We start from the raw sequence: 27,848 nt of genomic DNA on the forward strand, positions 1-27,848 counted from the left end.
ACCCTTCTGTGCACTATGCTTCTGAACTGCAGGAGGCTCCACTGGGTGCTGTACTACAGAACAGAACACACAGTGCTGTGTTTGGTCGTGCCCCCCTCCAAATGAACTTTCAGAAGATGCATCCAATCGGAATGTTCTGATGGGCCTTTCCATCTTAACCCTTTGAAGAGTAGGTTTTTTGGGATGTTTTTTTGGTGTTCTAGAACTCCACTGCTTTCAGCTCAGTGATTGTTATATCAGGATTAGAATGTTCAGTTAAGAACATTCTAATCACACACATCATTTGTTATCTCACACCTTAAAGGGTTAAAAACACAGAGCTCTGTGTCTGGGGGGCCTGTTCCATAATCTGTGATGTCACTGCTGGGTGACCATAAACCAATCAGCCAGATCAGCCAGCCGGGCTGAGTTTTTTTTCTGTGTTTGGCCTTGGGGGTCTGATTTATGAGGGGGGGTTGGGGGGGTCTGATTTATGAGCGGGGGGGGGGGGGGGACTGACGCGGGACACTGTCTGCATTCTATCTGCACTTTAAACAATGAGACACGGACTTCCCCTCAGCAGGGGACCCCGCTGGCTCTCCCCCCCAAACGCTAAGGCTGATGGGTAAAAAATCGCCAAAATGCTAATTAAATCGTGAGCCTAACGCAGCAGAAGAAACGTCTCAGTCTCCGCTCTTCCTGGACAGACCAAGGCCAGGCTGACGCCAGATGCTTATTTTCGGTTGTCTTTCTCCGTAACCTCCAACGCCAATGAGTACGGACCACTTCGTTTTCAAATAGTCATTTCAACAGGCTTTTCGCATTGCTTTGTTATCAAACATCTGTCACTGACTCCAGATTTAACTGGCTAAAGCAAGATGCAGCTTTTAATGGCTTCTAAGTAAACTGGGCTGTTTATCAGAGGAGGTCGTGACAAAAACACATCTGAACTGAGTTCAGTGTCTCAATTTACCATAGACCCCCCCCTGTGGGAAATCAACCAAAAATGCAACACTTCACAAATAAATCATCTTGAGGACCTTGCATCCTTCAAACAACAGAGACAACAAACAAAGAGAGAGAAAGAGAGAGGGAGAGAGACAGAGAGAGAGAGAAGTGGCTTGTATTCTTAAAAATAGCAGAGAAGAGAGGGAAGCAGAGGATTTTTTAATGGCAGACAAAGAAGCAGAGGATAATTTTCTGTAAAGGAGGAGAAAGAGAACAAGAAAGAACAAAGGAAGAGCAGTGCTTTGGTTTTTTAAATAAATTTCAGAGGAGAGAAAAGCTGTTAATTTATTTTAAATAGCAGACATAAAAAATGAATAGGCAGGAAGGAGATGGAGAAGCATTGTGTCAGACAGAGAGAGGAGAGACAGCTCTGTGTGACACAGGGAGAGGAGAGACTCGCTCTGTTCATCAGAACAGACTCCAGCACTGCGTTTATCACCGACACAGGAGACACAGTGTGAGACAGGGAGGGGACAGACAGCTGTGTGTGAGACAGGGAGGGGACAGACAGCTCTGTGTGAGACACAGAGGGGACAGACAGCTCTGTGTGAGACAGGGAGGGGACAGACAGCTGTGTGTGACACAGAGGGGACAGACAGCTCTGTGCGACACAGGGAGGGGACAGACAGCTCTGTGTGAGACACAGAGGGGACAGACAGCTCTGTGTGACACAGGGAGGGGACAGACAGCTCTGTGTGAGACACAGAGGGGACAGACAGCTCTGTGTGAGACACAGAGGGGACAGACAGCTCTGTGTGACACAGGGAGGGGACAGACAGCTCTGTGTGAGACACAGAGGGGACAGACAGCTCTGTGTGACACAGGGAGGGGACAGACAGCTCTGTGTGAGACAGGGAGGGGACAGACAGCTCTGTGTGAGACAGGGAGGGGACAGACAGCTCTGTGTGAGACACAGAGGGCACAGGCAGCTGTGTGAGACAGGGAGGGGACAGACAGCTCTGTGTGAGACAGGGAGGGGACAGACAGCCCTGTGTGACACAGGGAGGGGACAGACAGCTTTGTGTGAGACAAGGAGGGGACAGACAGCTCTGTATGAGACAGGGAGGGGACAGACAGCTGTGTGTGAGACAGGGAGGGGACAGACAGCTCTGTGTGAGAGAGGGAGGGGACAGACAGCTCTGTGTGACACAGGAGACACAGAGGGGACAGACAGCTCTGTATGAAACAGGAGACAGGGAGGGGACAGACAGCTCTGTGTGAGACACAGAGGGGACAGACAGCTCTGTGTGAGACAGGGAGGGGACAGACAGCTCTGTGTGAGACAGGGAGGGGACAGACAGCTCTGTGTGAGACAGGGAGGGGACAGACAGCTCTGTGTGAGACAGGAGACACAGAGGGGACAGACAGCTCTGTGTGAGACACAGAGGGGACAGACAGCTCTGTGTGAGACACAGAGGGGACAGACAGCTCTGTGTGAGACAGGGAGGGGACAGACAGCTCTGTGTGAGACAGGGAGGGGACAGACAGCTCTGTGTGAGACAGGGAGGGGACAGACAGCTCTGTGTGACACAGGAGACACAGAGGGGACAGACAGCTCTGTGTGAGACACAGAGGGGACAGACAGCTCTGTGTGAGACAGGGAGGGGACAGACAGCTCTGTGTGAGACACAGAGGGGACAGACAGCTCTGTGTGAGACAGGGAGGGCACAGGCAGCTCTGTGTGAGACACAGAGGGGACAGACAGCTCTGTGTGAGACAGGGAGGGGACAGACAGCTCTGTGTGAGACAGGGAGGGGACAGACAGCTCTGTGTGAGACAGGGAGGGGACAGACAGCTCTGTGTGAGACAGGGAGGGGACAGACAGCTCTGTGTGAGACACAGAGGGGACAGACAGCTCTATGTGAAACAGGAGACAGGGAGGGGACAGACAGCTCTGTGTGAGACAAGGAGGGGACAGACAGCTCTGTGTGAGACAGGGAGGGGACAGACAGCTCTGTGTGAGACAGGGAGGGGACAGACAGCTCTGTGTGAGACAGGGAGGGGACAGACAGCTCTGTGTGAGACAGGGAGGGGACAGACAGCTCTGTGTGAGACACAGAGGGGACAGACAGCTCTGTGTGACACAGGGAGGGGACAGACAGCTCTGTGTGAGACAGGGAGGGGACAGACAGCTCTGTGTGACACAGGGAGGGGACAGACAGCTCTATGTGAGACAGGGAGGGGACAGACAGCTCTGTGTGAGACACAGAGGGGACAGACAGCTCTGTGTGAGACAGGGAGGGGACAGACAGCTCTGTGTGACACAGGGAGGGGACAGACAGCTCTGTGTGAGACAGGGAGGGGACAGACAGCTCTGTGTGAGACAGGGAGGGGACAGACAGCTCTGTGTGAGACAGGGAGGGGACAGACAGCTCTGTGTGAGACAGGGAGGGGACAGACAGCTCTGTGTGACACAGGGAGGGGACAGACAGCTCTGTGTGACACAGGGAGGGGACAGACAGCTCTATGTGAGACAGGGAGGGGACAGACAGCTCTGTGTGAGACACAGAGGGGACAGACAGCTCTGTGTGAGACAGGGAGGGGACAGACAGCTCTGTGTGACACAGGGAGGGGACAGACAGCTCTATGTGAGACAGGGAGGGGACAGACAGCTCTGTGTGAGACACAGAGGGGACAGACAGCTCTGTGTGAGACAGGGAGGGGACAGACAGCTCTGTGTGAAACACAGAGGGGACAGACAGCTCTGTGTGAGACAAAGAGGGGACAGACAGCTCTGCATGTCTCTAAATGCTGAATTAGGCTCAGGACACAGGAGTCAGCGCAGCTGCACAAAAATCCAATCAGAATTCTGACCGTTGCACACAGAGTTGCATCCGCATGCAAAGAGGATATTACATTTTCCTGGGCGCAGAACATGACGTTCATGATTTATGTGCATTCCTAATTTGTTTTTGCAATGAAAAATTCAAGAAGCGTCATTGTAATTTTTTTTCTGTTACAACCAGATGAAAGAAAACAAAAACCTGAATAAAGATGCGACACATTGTAGCAGAAAATATGAATGTGAAAATTAAGTTTTACAGGAAAAAATCATAAGAAATGCAACTGCATGACTTTCACCAGATACCCTCCATTTTCTCCTCGCCTCCAACACATTACACTTCAGTGTAATTTCATCAGAAAAAATAATTGGGCAACTTAATGCCCAAATAATTAGATTGGGCTCTTTGAAGACAATAAAAATAATTACATATATAACCAGACCCACAATCACTCCTTTCTATCTCTGGCCTAATTGCCTAAGTTAATCATTCAGAGTCAGATAATCTAATGTTTTAAAAAGCTTTGCGATAATTGAGTTATTTGAATACACGGCTGACAGGATTATGGTGGCTATCTATTGTCGGGTAATTACCAGGTTACAGGGGCGGGACGGCTAACGGAACCACCGGCAGACGCACTGCCACCATTACACAAACACTCGGAGAATACTCCATACTCAATAAGGGAATGGAACCTGTTCCACAGCGGCGTTCCCCAGCGGGGGTTTGGGACGAGAGCCCAAAACACCGCGCTGTTTGTGGAGTCAGCAGGGCTCTAAACACACAGGAGGGTGAGGGGCTCTGAACACACAGGAGGAGGTTGAGAGGTTAGAGGGCCCTACTGAACACACAGGAGAGGTTGGGGGAGATGTTAGGGGTTAGGGGCTCTGAACACACAGGAGGAAGGAGGGGCAGAAACGGCTGTTTTTACGGCAGGAAGAGGTCACAGTGGAGGAGTGTGGGGTGCTGATAAGGGCCAAGACGTTATCTGCTTCCCCGAGCTCCTGAACCGCCATTCCTCGCCTGGAAACCCCACACACACACACACACACACACACACACACACACACACACCCGCCACGCACCCACACACACACACACACACACACACACACACACACACACACACACCACCGCACACGCGCACACACGCACACACACCACACACACACACACACACACACACACACACACCGCACACCACACACACACACGCACACACACACACGCAGCACACACCACCGCACACACACACGCGCACACACGACACACCGCACACGCACGCACACGCACACCGCACACACACACGCACACACACACGCACACGCACGCACGCACGCACCACACACACCACACCGCACACACGCACACACACGCACACACGCCAACCACACCGCACACACCCCACCACACACACACACACACACACACACACACACACACACACACACTGCACACGCACGCGCACACACACACACACACACACACACACCGCACACGCACACACCATTCTACAGGCTGGATGGCGAGTGGACTGGAAGCACAGGTGTGTGTGCGCCCTTGCATATGCATGTTTTTATTTATGCAAGAACACACAGCGCGCTGGTCACCAGAGTCTGCCGAACGCGTGAATAAAAGGTTTCTCATCTGGGCGTTCTGCTCCGTTAGCGATAGTGTAGCCTGTTCTATAGTGTGAAGCCCTGAGCGGCTTCACCTGCCCCAGAGCACCTTCTGTTCGGCGGCGATGGCGGGGGGATTATACAGGCCTCTCAGCTTAATCACATCGGCCTGTGCGGCAGTGCACAGAGGAGCTCATTATTCTGTGTGCCTCAACACCCCACAGCTCCCCCCCCCCCACCCGTTACAGCCCTGATTGGCTGAAACAGGATGCTGCAGCACCTGGCTACTCCTCTGAGCTTCGCCCCTTTAGGCTCCGCCCCTCCCCTCCACGCCGTTAGTTAATTCGCTAATTATGCTGGGTGATTTACTGAAGGGGTCCCGTGCTTAAAAGGCGGAAATGATGCACAGGATTCTAAAGCTGGGAGGAGGAGGAGGATGAGGAAGAACAGAGCAGAGGAGAGGAGAGTATCCAAACAGATGAAGCTTCTGCACAAGAGGATACCCAGGTAAAACCCGGTAAAATCAGGCAAAACCAGGCAAAACTAGACAAAACCAGGCAAACACAGACACAGGCAGACAGAAACAAAAAATTTCATATGATGTTTTCAGAGAACTGTCATATGAAATTTCTTTCCATTTACTTATTTAGTTTTTATTTTTTAAGTGCTGTTTTTTCACCCCGTATTATACCCTCTGGTCTATGTGATTATTTAAGCGCATAAGTTCCCAGAAACATAACGTAGGAATACCCAGAAAATCAGCCCATTTGCCTCTGGTGCCACTCTGCTCTTAGATCCCCAGGGATTTCTGTGCATATTTACAGACACTCTTTCTCAGAGCGTTGCATATCGCAAACACTCTCATCCAAGGAAACTCACACAGCTGACATTTTTAAGCATGAAATGCATTCATACAGACGGCTCCACTCACCTCTCCTGCTCCAGCCTCATTCGCAGCATCTCCTGGTCCGACGCCTGCATGTCCTCCGCCTTTCCCTTGCTCGAGCCCTTTCTCTCCATCTTCTCGCCCGTCCTCTCGTCCTTACGGTGTTTCCCAAACCTGAGCGAGAGAGAGAGAGAGCTGGGTAAGGCTCAGGCCAAATGCATCACACACACTCACACGGAGGGAAAGGGCTCCCACGCTCCTGCCCTTCATCAGGAAGGAATCCATCAGGAGAGGAGAGGACCTGCAGAGCCCAGGAGCAGCTCAGAGACGGACAGCTCGCTGTACCTGGCTGGGAATAAGCCCAGGTGGGAAGCTGCTGTTTCTGAAGCTCAGGGGTCCCCAGCTCTGGCCCCAGAGAGCGACAGGGTACTCTGGGGTCCCCAGCCCTGGTTTTGGAGAGCCACAGGGTCTGCCAGGGTCCCCAGCCCTGGCCCTGGAGAGCCACAGGGTACTCTGGGGTCCCTTATCCTTGGTTTTGGAGAGCCACAGGGTCTGCTAGGGTCCCCAGCCCTGGCCCTGGAGAGCCACAGGGTACTCTGGGGTCCCTTATCCTTGGTTTTGGAGAGCCACAGGGTCCTCTGGGGTCCCCAGCCCTGGTCCCAGAGGGCCACAGGGTCTGCTGGGGTCCCCAGCCCTGGTCCCAGAGGGCCACAGGGTCTACTGGGTTATGTTATTACTGAGCACTTAATGGATCAGTTGCCGTTTGTTACATCCAGGGCTTTGCAGAAGGTCTACGGGACAGCAAACTGTGTGACACCCCAGGACCAGGCCTGGGGAACCCTGGTTTAGGCCTGCAAGAGCTGCTCTTATCCAAAGTAGGGTACAGGACTGCGCACACAAAGCTTCAGCAAGGCCAGGAGACTATACAGAGCTATGTTACACCCTAGAGCAGGAGTCATAACGTAAATCTATCATAAATCCCACAACAGTTTTAAAAATAACATATTCTACTGCCTGGCTGCTCCATGCAAATATTTCAGTCTTTCAGAATTACTTGGAACCACAGACCAAAACACATTCTTTTCCCACAAAGACAATTTGTAAGTTGTGCGATGGTAATGGATTTGAAAATCCAAAGTAGTGATTTAAACAAAAAAAAATGACACTCCAGTTTGGAGGAAGAGAAGCTGATGACAGACTAGCGAGAGCGCTGGCTCGTCTCATTTTCTCAGACCGTTTCCATTTAAAAACCGAAGCTCACAGCCGCCAACTACGCGGCACAAACTCGCTCGAAGGCAAGATTACTGCAGACCGGGGCAATTTCCAAAATGGCAAACGGGGTGCTTTCATGGAAAGGAAAGAACATTTTATCAATGCTTCATGCAGGCCTGTTTTACATTAAAACGCCCCCCCTCCCACTAAAGCATTTCTCTCAGCTGAATGAGATGGCAAGACTATAATCACACTGTCAGCCTCCGTGAGATCCGACAGTCAGGGAGAGACTGAGAAAACACGAAGAGACCCGCGCAGGTTTGTGCCAGAGAGACGCATTACCTGATTAATTAATCAACAAATGGATGAAGTGGAGTGTGAAAACATCTAAATACAAACTGCAGAATACACACCAACACTAAGAGGACACTTATCAGCTATCAGTGAAGCAGACGACAGGTATCTGTCTCACTCCAAAGACTTCCATTAATTACCCATCTCTCTGCTAAAGCAACAGCACATTTCACTCAAAGAAAAGCCCTCAAGAGTAACAGCAGACAAGAAAGCAGAAAAGAAGACTCAGAGGGAGATTATAAAAAGAGATAGGGAGGTAGAGAGAGAGTGCGTGTGTGTGTGAGAGAGAGAAAGTGTGTGTGTGTGTGTTCTTTTTATTGAGCACATCAAAGTCCTTCAAAATTGATGAAGAATATACCTGGATATGCCCACCACTCCACCCTCCCCCCACCCTGCCAACCCAGCCTCACCCACACCACCAAACACAGACCCCTACTTCAAACTCCAAAATGAAAGGAGAGAGAAAGAAAGTGAGAAAACAAGATACTTTTTTTGCATCCCCTCAATTTAGACATGTTGAATTTTTGTAATAAAGATGCATAAATGATGAGATTGGGGGATGGAGTGAGAGAGAGAGAAAGAAAGAGAGATGGGGGATAGAGGGAAAGTATTCTGAGGGAGAGATACTCAGCATTATGCTGGGCAGTCACTTTTACCCACGATGCCTCAGTGTAAACACAGCGTACACAGAGGGGTGTCGCCATCATAAATCTGTGACCTGCAGCGTGTTTCCGTGGAGAACCTGAGCCCAGCCTGTCCCCCCCCCCCCCTCGCGCCCCCCCGGTCCCCCCTGATCCATCACTCTAACTGCTACACCCCCCCTGGAGTCTTCTGTTCCTCAGCAACACAAAACCCCATGCAGATTTACCAGAGGCGAGCTTTCATCTCTGCTGTTCTAATGCGAACATCGCAGCCTTTCACATGGAGACGGTTGGATCTGAATTCGTTTTTTAATTTATTTCCCTTTTATTTATCGAGGCAGGTCCTGCTCAGACAGAAATCCATTTTTTCAAAGACCCCCCAGGCCAAGAGGCAGCAGCTTAAACACCCGCTCAGCATAAACACAACACAGCGCAGAGCAAAACAACCCAACAGCCACACGCACCACAACCCAACAGCACATGCACCACAACCCAATAGCCACATGCAACACAACCCAACAGCACAGGCAACACAACCCAACGGCCACACGCAACACAACCCAATAGCACACGCAACACAACCCAGCAGTACACGCAACACAACCCAACAGCACACGCAACACAACCCAACGGCCACACGCAACACAACCCAGCAGCACACGCACAGAAAGAGTCGTAACGACGGCAGACGGGATCGATTCCAGCGTCAGGCTGGGGTCACACAGCACTCTTCAGCGCGCCATGTGAGTACTCGGCTATTTAGAAGCCTGTTACGCACAGCGATGGGAAGGCACAGAGCGGCGGCTGTTGAGTGCGCTGTTTAACGACACGATGGCGATGCACATGGAGCGGTGGCCTGATTGTTAATAGCGCTGCGGCTATGTTGAGTAAGCGCTGTTTACGCACAGCGACCGGGGAAGGCCACAGGAGCGGCGGCCATGTTGAGTAAGCGCTGTTTACGCACAGCGACTGGGGAAGGCCACAGGAGCGGTGGTCATGTTGAGTAAGCGCTGTTTACGCACAGCGACTGGGGAAGGCCACAGGAGCGGTGGCCATTTTAGAGAGCAGTGGCATGCTGGGCCTGCTCCTGCACGGCCAATAGCGGGGAGTTTCCCCCGTCATCTCTGAGCCAATCATTGCGCGACAGGCAAAAACCAAAATGTCTACTTTACTGACCCCAAGGAGGACATGCATCACTGACTGAAGCTACACGGAGGCTGTAGCCTGTCACTGCTGGGGAGCAAAGGCTCTTTATCTGTCTCAGGCAAGATTAAAATTTTAAATTAATTAAAACCATATCCCCCCTCCAAAGATAAGGCACACAATAATGAAAAACAGAAATGCGCAACTCACTTTTTAATAAGCATAGCGTAATCCTTCATTAAGTCCTTTAAAAAAAAATGAGTGTCATTACTTTAGTGAGGGGCTCACATGCAGGTGAGTCGCAATTATAATTTTGGATATGAAAGAGATCATTGTGTGTGATTTGCTCTGGCTAAGTTCAAACAAAACCAGGTTAAAACCTAGTATATGGCTGGACCGAACCGGCCGATGTCACAGACATGCGCGGTGTAACTTTATCACCCAGTCAGTCAGTCAGTCACAGACATTCGCGTTTGTAGGGCTGGCCCTGCTGTTGCGGTCCAGCTAAAAAGAATACAGTTTTAGTTAAATCTTGTCTTGAAAAGAAAAGTTAGTTTCGCACTGTAAGGACAGCAATAACACACTGATCTTCAACCCAAAAAGAGAATGAAATGCAAAGTAAAACTGCGTCATCAATCACACAGCACCTGTAACACAAGCCAGTCAGAAACAGCCCACCAGTGCAGACCCACATGCTTCTTTGACCTGTGGATGTGCTAATGGGAGGATTGTGGTTTCTTCATGCGCACTAACCACAGTGTAGGGGGAACATGATCCTGTCAGTACTGTGCAGAGGGAACAGGCTCCTGTCAGTACTGTGCAGGGGGAACAGGATCCTGTGGGCTTAGCGCAGGGGGAACAGGCTCCTGTCAGTACTGCAAAGGGGGAACAGGCTCCTGTCAGTACTGCGCAGGGGGAACAGGCTCCTGTCAGTACTGTGCAGAGGGAACAGGATCCTGCGGGCTTAGCGCAGGGGGAACAGGCTCCTGTCAGTACTGTAAAGGGGGAACAGGCTCCTGTCAGTACTGCACAGGAGGAACAGGCTCCTGTCAGTACTGTGCAGAGGGAACAGGATCCTGCGGGCTTAGCGCAGGGGGAACAGGATCTTGTCAGTACTGCGCAGAGGGAACAGGATCGTGTCAGTACTGCGCAGGGGGAACAGGCTCCTGTCAGTACTGCGCAGGGGGAACAGGCTCCTGTCAGTACTATGCAGGGGGAACAGGCTCCTGTGGGCTTAGCACAGGGGGAACAGGCTCCTGTCAGTACTACGCTGGGGGAACAGGCTCCTGTCAGTACTGTGCAGGGGGAACAGGCTCCTGTGGGGTTAGCGCAGGAGGAACAGCCTCCTGTCAGTACTGCGCTGGGGGAACAGGCTCCTGTCAGTACTGCGCAGGGGGAACAGGCTTCTGTCAGTACTGCGCTGGGGGAACAGCCTCCTGTCAGTACTGCGCTGTGGGAACACGCTCCTGTCAGTACTGCACTGGGGGAACAGACTCCTGTCAGTACTGCGCAGGGGGGACAGACTCCTGTCAGTACTGCGCAGGGGGAACAGACTCCTGTCAGTACTGCGCAGGGGGAACAGGCTCCTGTGGGGTTAGCGCAGATGCTATCGCTCGGTGATCATTTCTCTTCTCCACGGAGCTCATTATCCGCGGCTTCCTCCGTCAGGCAGCGAGTTCCCCATCCGACTGAGACTAAAAAGAGTCCCCTGTGAGCCCCCCCCCCCCAAACTCTAACCCCCCGACCGAGATGGTGGTACAGTTAGTGCACCGGCATCACCATTACCCTCCAAAAGACAGCGTTCTGTCTGACTGCTGTGCTTCTTCCCTTAATTCTGACTGATGGAACAGAGAGAGTCACCTCGCAACAAAGTAAAAAAATAACTAAATCTGTGAACTTTGTTTAAAAAAAAAAGTAAAAAGCTTTGTTAAAAACTTTTTATAATCCAAAGTTGAGGAGAGCAGTGTGCAGCAGGCGGACTGACTCAGGTGACTCAGGAACTTCCCTGTGATTCGCTGCGAAAGCAGTGCTCCAGGAGCACCAATCACAGCAGGAGAAAATGAAATGGCCCTTCAAAACATCAGAGCCAGGGACATCGGCTTTGCTCTGTCTGGCGCTAACATGCACATTAAACGAGGAGAGATTGCCTCTCTGCAGTACGGGGGTGTAGTACGGCTGACACAGCTGAAGGACTGTGCGGGAGCCGTCGGTGTGTGAGGTGTTTGTAGCAGAACATGCGCTTGGCTCTGCTCGCGATGGTGTTCAGCTCATTTAATCTCACAGCCGTACCCTGTTCCACTGCATGGAGCCGTTCCCAGTAGCTCATTCAGATGGCATAATGAGCAGAGACACCTGACAGCACACCAGGGAATTTCCCGCTCTTTTCTCTCTCACTGCCTCCATTGTTGTTCAGCAGAGCGCAGGCAAGCAGGGCTTCTCCTCCAAAGCAATGAAAACCTCCGATTCTTATCTCCCCGCAGCTCACAAGTCAAACTCACACTGTAATCTAAGATCTAAGCAGGACCTTAAGTGACACAATACCAAACAGTGTGCCTTAGTGTGGGGTCAGTCTACGCTGGTTGCCTCACTCTACACAGTCAAACTGAAACAAAAACAAAGATGGCCGACCTCAGACCCGGGTAAAAACAACGCCGTTCTGTTTGGCTTTGCCATTTTTCTTGAACAACAAACAGAGCTTGAGTGCCAGTGCTAACAAGCATCCTTCAGTTACCAGACACTACGGACCAAAATCTGGGCATTTGGTTGGGAATTCTAACTCTTCCAAATAGTTGAAGAATTAACAAAATGAATATTTATCCCTGCTAATACCACTTGGAACAAATATTATAACAAAAATTTGGCTTGAAAAATGTACATTTTTTAACAACTAAAATTACATTCCAAAATATTTAAATATATTCAGTGGTTCCTAAGCAGCTGATGACTGTAATTACAACATGTTAGTTGTGGATGATTACAAATGAGGAGCAAGTTAACAAAACAAAGTTTAAAGCCTGATCTTTGAATTGTGGATCATAGTCAAACAGTTGTATGCAAAAATTCCGTGTACAGCAGTCTATTGTATTGCAATTGGTTTTGAAATATTTTCAATTACTTCCAGATGCCATTTAATTCTTCTTGAATAGTAGTTATTTTCCAATGAATGAATTTAATCAGGCTACTTTTTAACTAAGTTGCTTCCCCACAGAATATTAACCCTTAGTTTTGGAATGTCTACATTTTCAAGTCAGTGTTCTAGAACTCCCCTGCTAACGGGCGGTGATTGTGACATCAACATTAGAATGTTCAGTTGGGAACATTCTAATCTCATGTGGTCTCCTAACAACACGAGTCTCCCAAACCTCAGTTTATTCAATAAAAGCCATGGTGACTATTTAATCAGGAATACTCACCCTCATTTTCCCACGAGAACCAATATCATATTTTATAATAAAAAGTTGTATTATTACTTTAATCTGTGGAAGACATGAGCACATGAGATATTGAACATGTAGGCTGCTGAATTTCAGACGGAGGAGTTTTTTCTCAGCATCAGACCTGGAGGTCTCATACCCCTCTACATAAATAAAGCGTGGTCTGCGCGTCTCAGTGGATCCAGCCGCGCCGTCCTCCGGATTTACATTAGCACCTCCCTCCTCCCCAGTGAGCGGGTGAGCATGAATGCAGCTTTTAAATTAAAACCCCGTCAGAGTGCCCTTCAAAGGAAATCTCACTTCTAAGGGAAATAACCAGAAGCCTGAAAGGCTGAGGGCTGCAGGGGAGAAAGAGATGGAGCAGCAAAGAGATGGAACAGGGTTATGGGCTGGGGAAGTGATCAGAGCAGCCCAGAATACCCTTTTTACATGAGTATGAAACCTGGCACACCAGCCACCCTGGCTAGCTACTTCCAAAAAACTGAAACAGGACAGGCTCGTCATCTCGTAGGCAATCCAGCAGTGACATCATCACTCATATCATACCCTTTCTGTGACATCATCACAGGGATCCCACTCCTTGTGACATCATCAGCCACTCCCCCTCCTCCCCCAGGGATTCTACTGCACTCTGTGACATCATCTGCCCTGCTCCTCCATGGTTCAAATGAACCCTCAGTGACATCTTCAGCCCAACCCCCAGGTCTTAATGCATTCTCTGTGACATCATCAGCACCAGTCCCAAGGTTCTGGTGGACTCTGTGACATCATCAGCCCCAGCTGGTAGGGTTCTAATGTACTGTCAAGCAGGTATCTCCAGAAAGCCTGGAGAGATGCCCGTCGCTGTGCAAGTAAACAATACCAGATTACAGAGCATGGCACCTGCCTTCAAACAGAAAAAACAAATACCCCCAGTTACCTCTTAAAACCAGGCAGGCAATCAAGGGTAAGGCCACCATGTCCGGGAATCCCTGTTTCAGTACTCAACCACACATTATAGCTCACGCTTTAGCCCAAAATTTACCACAAAAACATGTCTGTGGTTTTGGCCTGACAGAGGCAGCACTTCAAATGTACACAAAATAAAAATGTCAATAATTAGTCGCGTTCACAATTTTTAATTCCCGTGACAGAGCACAGCATCCACAGAGCCAATAAAAGGCAGAGACTCCGCCCCCTGTCCCACAGCCGGGGCGTGTGGCAGTTACACCGCGCCCAGCCATTGGACCAAATCAGCAGCCATTCCGCCAAACCCGCCACAGTGACACGCTGACCTGCGCTCTGCACACACAGCGAGAGCGCCACGCCCCCAGAGAGCGGCAGGAAGCCCAGCGCTCCACGGCGACCAGGATGCCCCGCCCCCCCGGCGCAAAGCAGACAGCAGATCCATCAGACTTCCCGAGGCGTTCCCATGATCAAAGAGAACAAAAGAGAAACCCTGTTTCTTAATGACAGGAGCGCCAAGGCGCTAGCGCCCGCCACTAGCGTTTGATTTACGGCCTTCCCAGCATGCCTCTGCAGGCGGGGAGGGTGATGAATTAAACATTTCTCAGGGGCGCTGGGGGTGGGGTTTCACTGGGCAGCAGCACTGCTAGGGGTGAAGGAGAGCCCGGCCCGTTAGCATTAACGGGTACAGTATGGGAAGAGCCCAGCCCGTTAGCATTAACGGGTACTGCACGGGAAGAGCCTAGCCCGTTAGCATTAATGGGTACTGCACGGGAAGAGCCTAGCCCGTTAGCATTAATGGGTACTGTATGGGAAGAGCCTGGCCTGTTAGCATTAACGGGTACCAGCAGGGGGCAGGACACAGCCCTACAGCAGCCTTCAGAGTCACAGCTGACCAGTAGGGGGCAGGACACAGCCCTACAGCAGCCTTCAGTCACAGCTGACCAGTAGGGTTCAGGACACAGCCCTACAGCAGCCTTCAGAGTCACAGCTGACCAGTAGGAGTCAGAACACAGCCCTACAACAGCCTGCAGAGTCACAGCTGACCAGTAGGAGTCAGAACACAGCCCTACAACAGCCTGCAGAGTCACAGCTGACCAGTAGGAGTCAGAACACAGCCCTACAGCAGACTTCAGAGTCACAGCTGACCTGTAGGGTTCAGGACACAGCCCTACAGCAGCCTTCAGAGTCACAGCTGACCAGTAGGGTTCAGGACACAGCCCTACAGCAGCCTTCAGAGTCACAGCTGACCAGCAGGGTTCAGGACACAGCCCTACAGCAGCCTTCAGAGTCACAGCTGACCAGCAGGGTTCAGGACACAGCCCTACAGCAGCCTTCAGAGTCACAGCTGACCAGCAGGGGGCAGGACACAGCCCTACAGCAGCCTGCAGAGTCACAGCTGACCAGCAGGGGGCAGGACACAGCCCTACAGCAGCCTTCAGTCACAGCTGACCAGTAGGAGTCAGAACACAGCCCTACAGCAGCCTTCAGAGTCACAGCTGACCAGTAGGAGTCAGAACACAGCCCTACAACAGTCTGCAGAGTCACAGCTGACCAGTAGGAGTCAGAACACAGCCCTAAAACAGCCTGCAGAGTCACAGCTGACCAGCAGGGGGCAGAACACAGCCCTACAGCATGGCGGTATGCCGCGGGTTAGCGGTGAGCCGCAGGTAAACGCCGCTGTTACCTGAACATGTCCCCCAGGCCCTTCAGCACGCCTTTCTTGGCTTTGCTCTTCTCCTTCTCTTTGTCCCTCTCCTGCTTCTTCTTCTCCTTCCCTCCTTTCTTCTCCTTCTTCTCCTCCTTTATCCGGCCGCCGTTCACCTGCTTCTCAGGGAGGGCGGGGCCGCTGGGTACCAGGGGGGAGAGGTCAGCGAGGGTGGAGACCGACTCACGTCCCGACCGCGAACTCTCCTCGTGTCCTCCTCCACTGCAGGGGGGGGGGAGGGGGGGGAGGGGGGAGAGAGGGGGGGAGAGAGAGAGGGGGGGGGAGGGGAGAGAGAGGGACAGAGAGAGAGAGAGACTAACTTTGAACAGTTCTTTGTTCAAATCTTGCAATGATAATCTTTCAAAGACGGACTGAAGACCACCTCTTCAGCTGCACTCTCTCCATCCCTCCCTTCCCCCTGTAAATGACTAAACTTAGGGTTGTAACTAGGCAGCTGTTCATAGGTTACTTAGTTGATGCGCCTGTCTTAACGACTACTTGTATTTTATTTATTTATTTTTCCATAGATTACGTTGTTGCCGTCCGTTGTTAGTGTTAATCAGTTTAACCTTCAGGGTCCAAGTTGAACTATGCGGTTGTTCCCTGCACTTCTCTCTAGGGGTTTCGTCATACTTGTTCCTGGTTATGGTTATACACTTTGTTGTACGTCGCTCTGGATAAGAGCGTCTGCCAAATGCCTGTAATGTAATGTAATGGGTCTTACTGGAATGACATGTTGTGTTTTCAGGATGACTGCTTGGAGGAAACATTTGTTTTCACTGCAGTCCAGTCAGTTCTGACAGATCAGAACACCGACCCACAGCAGCACCACATGCAGGCACAGGCGTCATCACTAACCACAATCCCCTCGAACTTCAAACCTCAGTGCTTATAATGCGGATTTATGAAAACAATACTTCCAGTTGTGATCATAATGTGTTTATGGATTACACGTTTTTCTCCCGATATTGTACTCGGAAGAGTAGAGAACTGGGCAGACGCAATATTAAGACAGAGAAATGCCTCTAGGGAGCCCTCTGCATCTACCAGACTAATAAGAGCGGAAAGCCTGAAGTAAACTTTAATTAATTCGTTTGGATAGCTCGCGTAAACAACCGCCAAATTAAAAGCGGGGCGGGTAAACGGCGAGGCGGTAATCCGCTATGGGGAGCAGTGTTTCTGACCCGCGGGTCGTCGGTACAGAGCGGGCGGGGAGACGGGCGTAGGATTAAGGCTTACTAGCGCCACACGCTGGTCTCTGACTGCAGTCTGAGAGGGAAGGAGAAAGGCCTTGGGAGAAACAGATCACAGCTCCAGAATGAGAGCAGCCCGTTTCAAATGTGAGGAAAACGCAACGCCTGCACTACAGAAATGCCTGGAACCCAGTACCAACACTACAGAACCGCCTGGAACCCAATACCAACACTACAGAACTGCCGGGAACCCAGTACCAACACTACAGAACCGCCTGGAACCCAGTACCAACACTACAGAACCGCCCAGAACCCAGTACCAGCACTACAGAACCGCCCAGAACCCAGTACCAGCACTACAGAACCGCCTGGAACCCAGTACCAACACTACAGAACCGCCTGGAATCCGGTGCTAATGGGGTTTGTTTGGAACCAAAATGTGTGCAGCCGTGAAAGAGGGGTTTAAAAAAAAAATCTGAATCATTTCTTGGGATGTTTACTTGCACTACTCTAGCCTTTAAAAAACAGGCTCTCATTCCATAAATTGTTTTAGAAATGAATAACTCATAATGAAACAAGCTGTAAGCTGGATCTCATTAGCAAATATCGTTTTTTTCTATAATGCCATTACAAAAGACACAGCATAGCCTAACAAGAACCAAAATAGTACAGGCTGTCTGTAATAAAAGCAAAATAAATAAATAAATCATAAGGTAGGCCTCTTCTTTGGAAACTTTCTTCCAATTTTACAGATTTTTCATGGATCAAACACAAGCAGAAGTGTATGATATCTCTAGTTCTTTTAATCACTGGAAAGTGTGACTTGTTTCCATTTAGTGTGCTCTCCTTTGCCTCAGTGATAAAAGCAAAGAGAATCTGTGTATGATATAATTAGAGCTTTAAAAGGCAGAAGTGCTTATTCAGCCACTTTTAAATTTAGGAGCTGGGTAGGAGAGGCTCTGTGGGAGTCTGGGAGGACTCAGATTTTGAGCCCGGCCCAGAGATCCGCGTTCAGGAAGTTTATCAGCCGTTAGTTTCCGCAGGCATCTGAAAGGACAGGACGGGGATGAGGCCTGCGCATAAGGCCTGGGCTGCACGGCTGTTCTGCAGCTCAGACCTGTTAAATCACACGGGGTTCCCCCAGGTTCAGCTCAGACCTGTTAAATCACATGGGTTCCCCCCGGTTCAGCTCAGACCTGTTAAATCACACGGGGTTCCCCCAGGTTCAGCTCAGACCTGTTAAATCACACGGGGTTCCCCCCGGTTCAGCTCAGACCTGTTAAATCACATGGGGTTCCCCCCGGTTCAGCTCAGACCTGTTAAATCACACGGGGTCCCCCCTTCCCAGGTTCAGCTCAGACCTGTTAAATCACACGGGGTTCCCCCCGGTTCAGCTCAGACCTGTTAAATACCACGGGGTTCCCCCGGTTCAGCTCAGACCTGTTAAATCACACAGGGTTCCCCCCCAGGTTCAGCTCAGACCTGTTAAATCACCGGGTTCCCCCAGTTCAGCTCAGACCTGTTAAATCACACGGGGTTCCCCCCCAGGTTCAGCTCAGACCTGTTAAATCACACGGGGTCCCCCCCCCCCCAGGTTCAGCTCAGACCTGTTAAATCACACGGGGTTCCCCCCCAGGTTCAGCTCAGACCTGTTAAATCACACGGGGTTCCCCCCCAGTTCAGCTCAGACCTGTTAAATCACACGGGGTTCTCTCTCTCCTCTCTCGCTGGCTTTGGGCAACATGGCCGCCGGGGCCATGCACACTGAGCTTTTCCCGCCCCTCGACGCCGCGGCACTTACGTGTCTCCATGCCCTCCTCGTCCTCCTCGGCGGCCGGCCGGTCGTAGGACTTGTCGATGGCGGCGCGGAAGCTGTCGTTGCAGACGCGGCCGCGGATGATGCGGGGGCGGGGCCTGTGCAGCGGGATGTCCCCGTTCAGCGTTACCTCGGCGACGGCCGTCTGCAGGCTCTCCAGCGAGCTGGACTTCTTCAGGCCCAGGGCCGGGCCGACGTCCCGCGTGGGGGAGCCTTCCGGGGGAAAAGGGGGGGGGGGATGTTTTAAAGGGAAACAACATCCAAAAAGCATTAGAGTTTTGGCCCACCTTAGAGGGGAACTTCACCCTAAAATTCACTTTTTGACAGTAAATTGATCTGTCCGCCAAAAAATATTGCAGATATGAAAGCCCCAAATGCCATATATTTTTGATATCAGTCTCCCATCCAAGAAAAGTGTGCCCAGGTGTGACCAGGTGATGTATTTTAAGTGAGACCATGAGGGGGACAGGCACACACACTCCCTATAGAGGGCCACCCCATATCTGAGCCAGAGGCATGTTTCAGATGCAGGAAGCAGCACGTAACATGTCTAGACAGCAACAACTTATAAAAAAAGGTATTTTGTTAACCTTCCAAAATAGGGAAAATACAATAGCATTAACAGTGCAATAACAGTAAAGTAGGGTGTAGTTTCCCTTTCATAATAATTCATCATTCCTAATGTGCCACGTTAAACACTTCAAGGTACAGCGCAAAAGAAAATGTACAGAGCCCCACGCCAAGCAATGATGTGAGCGCAGCATTACACTGCTACAGAATCGATTCAGGAACTTTAGCGGAGGGCAGCCGTTCGCCTGAAACAAACACAGAACTTCAGTGATGTCAGGTCAGAAATACAGAGAATGCAACAGATTGGTAGTGTGGTTGCTGTGTGATGGTTGCCTAGTAATAAATCACAGTAACAGATACCCTCTGACTCAACTTTAACTTAGAAAGTTTAAAGTAAATAAAGAAAAAGTCATTTTGCATGATTAGCCTGTTGAATTTACAGTGCTGTGCCCACCTGACTGTCAGAAAGACAAATGAAGAAAGGAGTTCTTAATTATGCCTTTCTTATCCAGCTGCAATCGCATCACTCTGTGTGAGGAAGACTGTGTTTCTGTTTCTTATGTTAAGCTGGTCTCTCCGCCAACTGTTCTAACACGTTGGGCCATTAGAGCTCTAATGAGTTGTATTGGAGAGAGACTGAATTTTAAAAATAGACATTTTAACAGCATATATAATTTGGAAATTACAAAAAATAAAAACAAAAGAGATGATGAGTAAAAACAAAGGGGCCGTGCTGATAGGGGCTTCCTCTGACCGCAGTGGAGCCAGTGCTGATGAGTTCAGCAGAAGGGGATTATTTTTCTTGGGTGGGCAGGTGTGAGAGACGGGCGGGTCTGTGGCAGGTTTGGAGAATAAACCAACACCCGGGCGCTCATTTCACCAACCCGCCCGCACACCAGCCCATCTGCACACGAGCCCACCCGCACACCAGCCCACCGCACACCAGCCCATCCGCACCAGCCCATCACACACCAGCCGCCCGCACACCAGCTCGCCTGCACACAGCCATCCACACACCATCCGCCGCACACCAGCCACCCGCACCAGCCCATCCACACACCATCCGTCCGCACACAGCTCGTCGCCACCAGCCATCCGCACACCAGCCCATCCCCACACCCATCTGCCGAGCCCACCGCACACCAGCCCGCCGCACACCAGCTCGCCTGCACACCAGCCCACACACCAGCCCATCCACACACCAGCCCGCCCGCACACCAGCTCGCCTGCACACCAGCCCACACACCAGCTCGTCCGCACACCAGCCCATCTGCACACGAGCCCACCCGCACACCAGCCCACCACACCAGCCTGCCCGCACACCAGCTCGCCTGCACACCAGCCCACCACACCAGCTCTCCGCACACCAGCCCACCACCAGCCCGCCCGCACACCAGCCCTTCCGCACACCAGCCCATCCGCACACCAGCACATCCACACACCAGCCCATCCGCACACCAGCTCGCCTGCACACCAGCCCACACACCAGCTCGTCCGCACACCAGCCCATCCGCACACCAGCCCATCCGCACACCAGCCCATCCGTACACCAGCTCGTCCGCACACCAGCACGTCCGCACACCAGCCCATCCGCACACCAGCCCATCCGCACACCAGCCTATCCGCACACCAACCCATCCTCACACCAGCCCATCCGCACACCAGCACACCCGCCCGCTCAACTCTGTGCCCTTATCCCAGCCAGTTAATTTTAAACTTAATCTGCGCTCCAGCGCTCTTAAAAAGCACCAAAGCCCCGCTTTCATTCCACAGGCCCTCCAAAAAACCAAAAAAGAACATAAATCCTTTCTTACAAAAATATGCAGTCAGCTCGAGGAGAGATTTCAGATAAAACTCCAATAGAGAGACTTTGCAGGCCACGCTACAGTTGAGCTGGGCGGCCATGTTTTGACAGGAAGTGCTGTTTTGACAGGAAGTCTGCCAGCAGAGACTTGGTGTGATAACAGTCTTCAGCACAGCACGTAAGGCCAAAGCCTGAGGCTCTGAACAGGGACTGTTTCACACCATCCGCCATCGAGACCCGGTCAGACACACGTCCTCGGGACGAAGGCGCTGGGAAGGCCTGATCGGGTAGTTATGTGTGTGTGTGTGTGTGTGTGTGTGTGTGTGTATAAATAGGGCAGGGATGAGTGGTGTGGAAACAGCAGTGTCTCTGTCACAAGGCTGCCTCTGATTGGTCAGGGTTTGGTGATGGGGGCGGGGCTCTGTTCTCATACTGCAAGGCGTGTGACGGACAGGGAATAAGAATTCCAGGGTTAGGGTTATTTGACTGACACTAATTCCACTGTCTGCATCCTCATTAAAATGAAACACACACACATAGCGGATCTTCAGGGTTAAGGATGCCGAAAAAAAACGGACTAGTCCATGAAAATAAACAGCCGGAAAAAAGCAAATAATCCTGAATCTATTAACCCTCTAATCTGATTGATGTTTATTTTGGAATCACCAGGACGACAACACTATTTTTTCTCGTTATTTTAATAAAACTGACAGGATTCAATTATTATGATCCTGGGTGACACAAATATATTAGCAGAAATAACAGTACAAGGACTACAAAAATAATTTTAGCTAAACAAACAAAATAAACCTGAGCTTTTACACAAACAGAGTTATTTTTACCGTATGCTCCATTAAAATGGAGAGAGCAAACTGGGGGAGAATTTAAGGACAGAAGAATTCGCAGGTGAAACTGCTATACAGATTCCTGTGAGTACTTTTGTAAACCGCGGTTTCTGGTTTACTGAGGTTAATTCAACAGAAAGCCATCTTCCTAAAATAAGCCCAGAATGGCACCTTCAGCACGATGCAGAACGCAGCATATGCAGCCGAGAGCCTGCGTGACTCACTGCTCCCCAGGGGGTCTATACCAGCATGCCTTCCTCACACCTTCCCCCCCTCCACTGAAAAAGCTCCTTTACCCCCCCCCCCCCCCTCAGTTAACCTGGTGATAAAAATGACCGCTGCTTTGCTCGTATCAATGTTCCACTACCCCCTGCATGTCATGTGACATTTTGACACATGGCGAATTACACATGCGCAACACTCGCGCACCACCCTCGCACCCGCACCCGCACCCGCACCCGCACCCGCACCCGCACCCGCACTCACACTCACACTCACACTCACACCCACACCCACACCCACACTCACACTCACACTCACACTCACACACACACTAATAACATCCTGTACACTGGCCAAAGTCTCTGCTCTACTCAGGGTAGTAAAGCTGGATCCTCATAAACAGGTGAGTACTGTTCCTTACCTTCAATCTTCACTGAGCGGGGAGTGAGGTTAATCTCGTCAGCTACTGTTAAAAAGGCATAAACAATTACCATTGGTTAGTGGCCACATTCCACATGCTCATTGGCTACCAGCAAGACTGCACCGGTGCATGCTATTGGACATCACCAGGGCAAATCAGTTAACATGCAAATCAGAATGAGAGAGGGAATTAGATATATTTTTTAATAAAGACAATAAGCAGGCAAACCTAAATTGGTTGAGAATACCAGTGAGAGGTGGAGAGATTATTAAAGAACATGCCCAGTTAACATTCAGGCCAGAAGCACACGGCTTATTATGCGATAATAACACTCCACAGCCAAAGAAAAGAATCGGTTATCAGCAGAGTTTATATTTCCCCTCTATCTCGTCACCATCTAAACAGAAGCAGACCATAAAGCGCACGAGCAGCTCAGTATAATTTCACAGTGACGGTACTCAGATTAGCCAATGGCTGATCCTGTTCCACTCAGCGTGGAGACGAAGAAGAGGGAAAACACATCACTCAGGAAGTAAAGAGCATCCACTGCGTGTGTTCTGAAGCAGTAAGAGGCAGCAGAGACACAGAAAAGTGCTCTAAGAAAGCAGCCAAACAAAAACAGATCAGTCCTCAAACTGGTTTGTTATTTTTGTTATTTTTCATACAGTAACGTCAAAAATTGAAGTAGTCTCAATGTTGGTTGAGATCATGCGCTTAGAAATTCTGGTCATTAAGGCCTCATTCTGTATTCACAGATGCCACACAAACAAAGGCAAAATGATTATTTAATATCAGCCAGAGTGAGTATAAAACTGCAATAAAAATAATGACAGCTGTCATTCTCTCCTTCCCTTGCCTCTGTCTCTCCTTCACTCTCAACCATCTCCATCCCTCCCTCTGTCTCACTTTCCCAGCCATTCCCTCCCTCTCCATCCCTCCTTCTCTCTCCCTCTCTCCTTTTCTCTCTTTCTCTCTCATATGTGCTCCTCCTGTTATCGCAGTAGCAGTACTTCAGCATGCTCAAGTATCCCAGAACATGAACACATCAGACGTACTCTCCTCTGTTCAGCTGAAGAATAACAGAAATGTAAACACACATTCAGATGATTCATCTCTCAGACGGACTGACTCTGCGCTGAGTTGGGCTGCTGGGCTGCACTCAGGAGGAAGGGTGAAGGGCAGCTACACGGCAGTCATGACTACCTCTCCTCAGCAACCCTGGTGCATGCCCTGCCCTGTTAGCTGCACAGAATAATCCCCACAGCAACCTTCACAGTTAGCCGCTGATGCTATTACGGCTGGAGGGAAGGGCACAGGACACACAAGACCACACCCCACAGAATAACTCTGAAATGCGCAGCAGGATGGTCAGGGCACTAAAAGCTTGCAGAAGTGCGAAAGTCGCTCTGGATAAGAGCAGCTGCACGGCGGCTAAAGGAGAATGTGAAACACGCTGGAAATGGAGAAGGTGGAGGTTTGCTTGCAGGTCCCACAAAGGCAGAATCTACACCACACAGAGGAGTAATCTATACCACACAGAGGCATAATCTACACCACACAGAGGAGTAATCTATACCACACAGAGGCGTAATCTACACCACACAGAGACATAATCTACACCACACAGAGGTGTAATCTATACCACACAGAGGCGTAATCTACACCAAACAGAGGTGTAATCTACACCACACAGAGGCGTAATCTACACCACACAGAGGCGTAATCTATACCACACAGAGGAGTAATCTATACCACACAGAGGAGTAATCTACACCACACAGAGGCGTAATCTACACCACACAGAGTAATCTATACCACACAGAGGCGTAATCTATACCACACAGAGGCGTAATCTACACCACACAGAGTAATCTATACCTCTAATTATGAGGGCTAGCGGGCGTTAGCGGATTGGCAGTACCTAGGTCCATACTCTCTAATTATGAGGGCTAGCGGACGTTAGCGGATTGGCAGTACCTAGGTCCATACTCTCTAATTATGAGGGCTAGCGGACGTTAGCGGATTGGCGGTACCTAGGTCCATACTCTCTAATTATGAGGGCTAGCGGACGTTAGCGGATCAGCGGTACCTAGGTCCATACTCTCTAATTATGAGGGCTAGCGGGCGTTAGCGGATTGGCAGTACCTAGGTCCATACTCTCTAATTATGAGGGCTAGCGGGCGTTAGCGGATCGGCGTACCTAGGTCCATACTCTCTAATTATGAGGGCTAGCGGACGTTAGCGGATGTGAGTACCTAGGTCCATACTCTCTAATTATGAGGGCTAGCGGGCGTTAGCGGATTGGCAGTACCTAGGTCCATACTCTCTAATTATGAGGGCTAGCGGACGTTAGCGGATTGGCGGTACCTAGGTCCATGCTCTCTAATTATGAGGGCTAGCGGACGTTAGCGGATCGGTGGTACCTAGGTCCATACTCTCTAATTATGAGGGCTAGCAGACGTTAGCGGATCGGCGGTACCTAGGTCCATACTCTCTAATTATGAGGGCTAGCGGGCGTTAGCGGATCGGCGGTACCTAGGTCCATACTCTCTAATTATGAGGGCTAGCGGACGTTAGCGGATCGGTGGTACCTAGGTCCATGCTCTTGGACTTGCGGGTCTTGATGATGTCCAGCTGAGCGGCGTCTCCAAACTGCTTGGTCCGTTTCTCAGATATGCTCTGGCGTCCGAAGCCCTCCCGCTGGAACGCGTCTGAGTCGTCGTCTGCGTCCGGAACCAGCGAGCTGCAACAGGAGAGTCACACACTGAGTCACAGAGTGTGTGTGTGTGTGTGTGTGTGTGTGTGTGTGTGTGCATGTGCAGAACAGGAGAGGAGTCACACACCGAGTCACAGAGTGTGTGTGTGTGTGTGTGTGTGCGTGAGTGTGTGTGTGTGTGTGTGTGTGTGAGTGTGTGTGCAGAACAGGAGAGGAGTCACACACCAAGTCACAGAGTGTGTGTGTGTGCGTGAGTGTGTGTGTGTGTGTGTGAGTGTGTGTGCAGAACAGGAGAGGAGTTACACACCGAGTCACAGAGTGTGTGTGTTTCACACTGGTATTTCTTATACCAGAGGATGTTTTTAACATTCAGACCAGGGACTAATGTAGTTTTTTCCAGGGGCAATCATTTTGGTCCAATAAGCTGCCTATTTTTCTTTAAGATACACACCTCTTTTCCAAAATAAAGAGACGTTCAGAGCCTGCGATGATCACTGGAAGCCTCTGGAGAATATAATCTTACACATGTTGTTAAATATTTAGGTTTCAGTTCTTAACATAATCTTAAAAGCATATTTTAGAAAACGACTATTTAAAAAACAAATATAAATGAAATACTGGGTAAGTAATTGAAACTATTTGAATATCAATCCCAGAAAAGCAGTTTTTAAAATTTGGGCCAGGTCTATTGGCAGCTGCAGTTTCCAAAATCAAATGTGCAGTCAGGGACAGAGACAGAGATGTAAATTCAGATAGAGGATTATTTCCCATTTTAATACCTGTGCATTTTTACTCTACATAATGACTTTAAATGTGCAGTGGCACACAGTGTAAAAATAGGCTGTTTGAATCTAAGAGACTTAGTTGAGAAACAGCATTTTTTATGTCCGGCAGCATAAAAATGCCCAGGAGTGATAATGAACTATTAATATCCTGATTAGGTTAATATTACACACTCAAACTCCATGCATGAAAACTAAGACCAACCACCAATCTTTCCATCTACTGAATGCACCATTTTTCTCAAAAGGAGTGTTTTTAAACTCTGTGAACATCTACAACCTAGAAAAGTTTTTCTTTAAAAAAAAAAAAAAAAAAAAAAAAACTTAAATCCAATTTTAGTAGTTTCCTGCAGTACCTGCATATATTTAAAAAACTAGGCCATGCTGCTACTGGGTGATATGAGCTAAGCCATTTCCCTTAAAGAGAGTCATGACAACCTGGTCTGTGTTCACTCATGGTTATTGGAAAACAGAAGCATTTTTTATAATAATGCCAGCTAATAAACCGAAAACCATCATCAACTATTACCGAGACACAGAACAAAACCAACATGTTCACCGAACTGATCAATACACAGCACGAACTTATCTACTCATCATTTAATTGGAACCATTTATGAACGGCTAACCTAATGATGCAGATTTGTTTATAGTTATAATTAACACTGAAGGTTAAAGGAGTTCTTTGATTGTCAGTAAAGTATAAAATATGCTTTTGTATCTATCCCATTAGTTGTATTAATTGCTACTTAATAAATGGTAGATAAGAACTGTTGGTCACACCCAAACCTCTAATTACATGACCTCATTTCCAAAGCTGAAGAATCCACAAGGGATGTTCTGGAGCTGAAACACACTTGTGTGATTTTCTCTCCATGCTAATATGAACCATCTCATGCAGAAGAACCAGGATAATTAACTCTTCACTGTCCGTCATGGGTGAATAAACCAGGATAGTTGCAAGCGTGCCGTGAAACAGACTGATGACAAAACAGCGCATTCATACCACACTCACACCAGCCATAACTGGTTAAACATGGCGGGGGAATCTGCTGTCCTGCATTATAAATCCAACATCCATTTCATATGCAGCTCTTATATGTATAATTATATGGGTTTTTGTTGCATGGTTGTGTATTCACTCTTGTTGAATGCACACATACTGGCCAGTGATCCTGCCTGTTCGTGATGCAGAACAGAAAGGAAATGAAAGGTCCCTGGCTCACACACCTCTCATTCGGGCTCTCCAGCACTTTGGGCCAAGAAGCAGGGGCCTCTGCCGGGAAGCCGATGTCATCGTGGGAGCTGGAAGATGATTGGTCGGAGAGGTGGGCGGGAAGGACAGGCGGCCGATCATCTTCGATGATCACGGTATCGTCCTGAGGCATATTAACGGTGGGAGACAGCTGGTAGCCACCTGAGACAGGAGAACACACCTGTCAATCACACCTGAGACAGAGTCAGGGGAACACACCTCTCAATCACAACTGAAACAGAGTCAGGACAACACACCTGTCAATCACACCTTTTTATTATTCAGTTACTTTTGCTTTTCTTACGTTTCATTTTAAATAGATAAGGTAAGGTTCAATTACAAAAGGAAATGGAGCTTTTTGAATCCATGTGGAAAGTTCAATGTTTGCTGGATGGCCGCACCACTAAAATATGAGCTGCCAATCTAAGAGACTCCCATCTGATTGGTCAATAAGTCCCTATTGCACAACGAGGTGGGTAAAACCCTACTGATTGAGTATCCTCCTAGGCAGT

At 49.7% G+C, this 27,848-nt stretch overlaps 1 protein-coding gene across 1 annotated transcript in view; it reads right to left on the bottom strand.

Annotated features, from left to right (window-relative positions):
• The window catches only part of LOC135260451 (partitioning defective 3 homolog), a 253,512-nt gene that overhangs the window by 57,313 nt on the left and 168,351 nt on the right, over positions 1-27,848 (bottom strand). Inside the window, 7 exon segments of the mRNA XM_064345669.1 lie at positions 6,321-6,449; positions 15,692-15,923; positions 15,926-15,934; positions 18,707-18,934; positions 22,584-22,628; positions 25,175-25,326; positions 27,312-27,498. Of these exon segments, the coding sequence (XP_064201739.1) occupies positions 6,321-6,449; positions 15,692-15,923; positions 15,926-15,934; positions 18,707-18,934; positions 22,584-22,628; positions 25,175-25,326; positions 27,312-27,498 (982 nt within the window).

This window comes from Anguilla rostrata, chromosome 8 (genome assembly GCF_018555375.3).
Source record: "Anguilla rostrata isolate EN2019 chromosome 8, ASM1855537v3, whole genome shotgun sequence".
Lineage (NCBI taxonomy): Eukaryota > Metazoa > Chordata > Actinopteri > Anguilliformes > Anguillidae > Anguilla > Anguilla rostrata.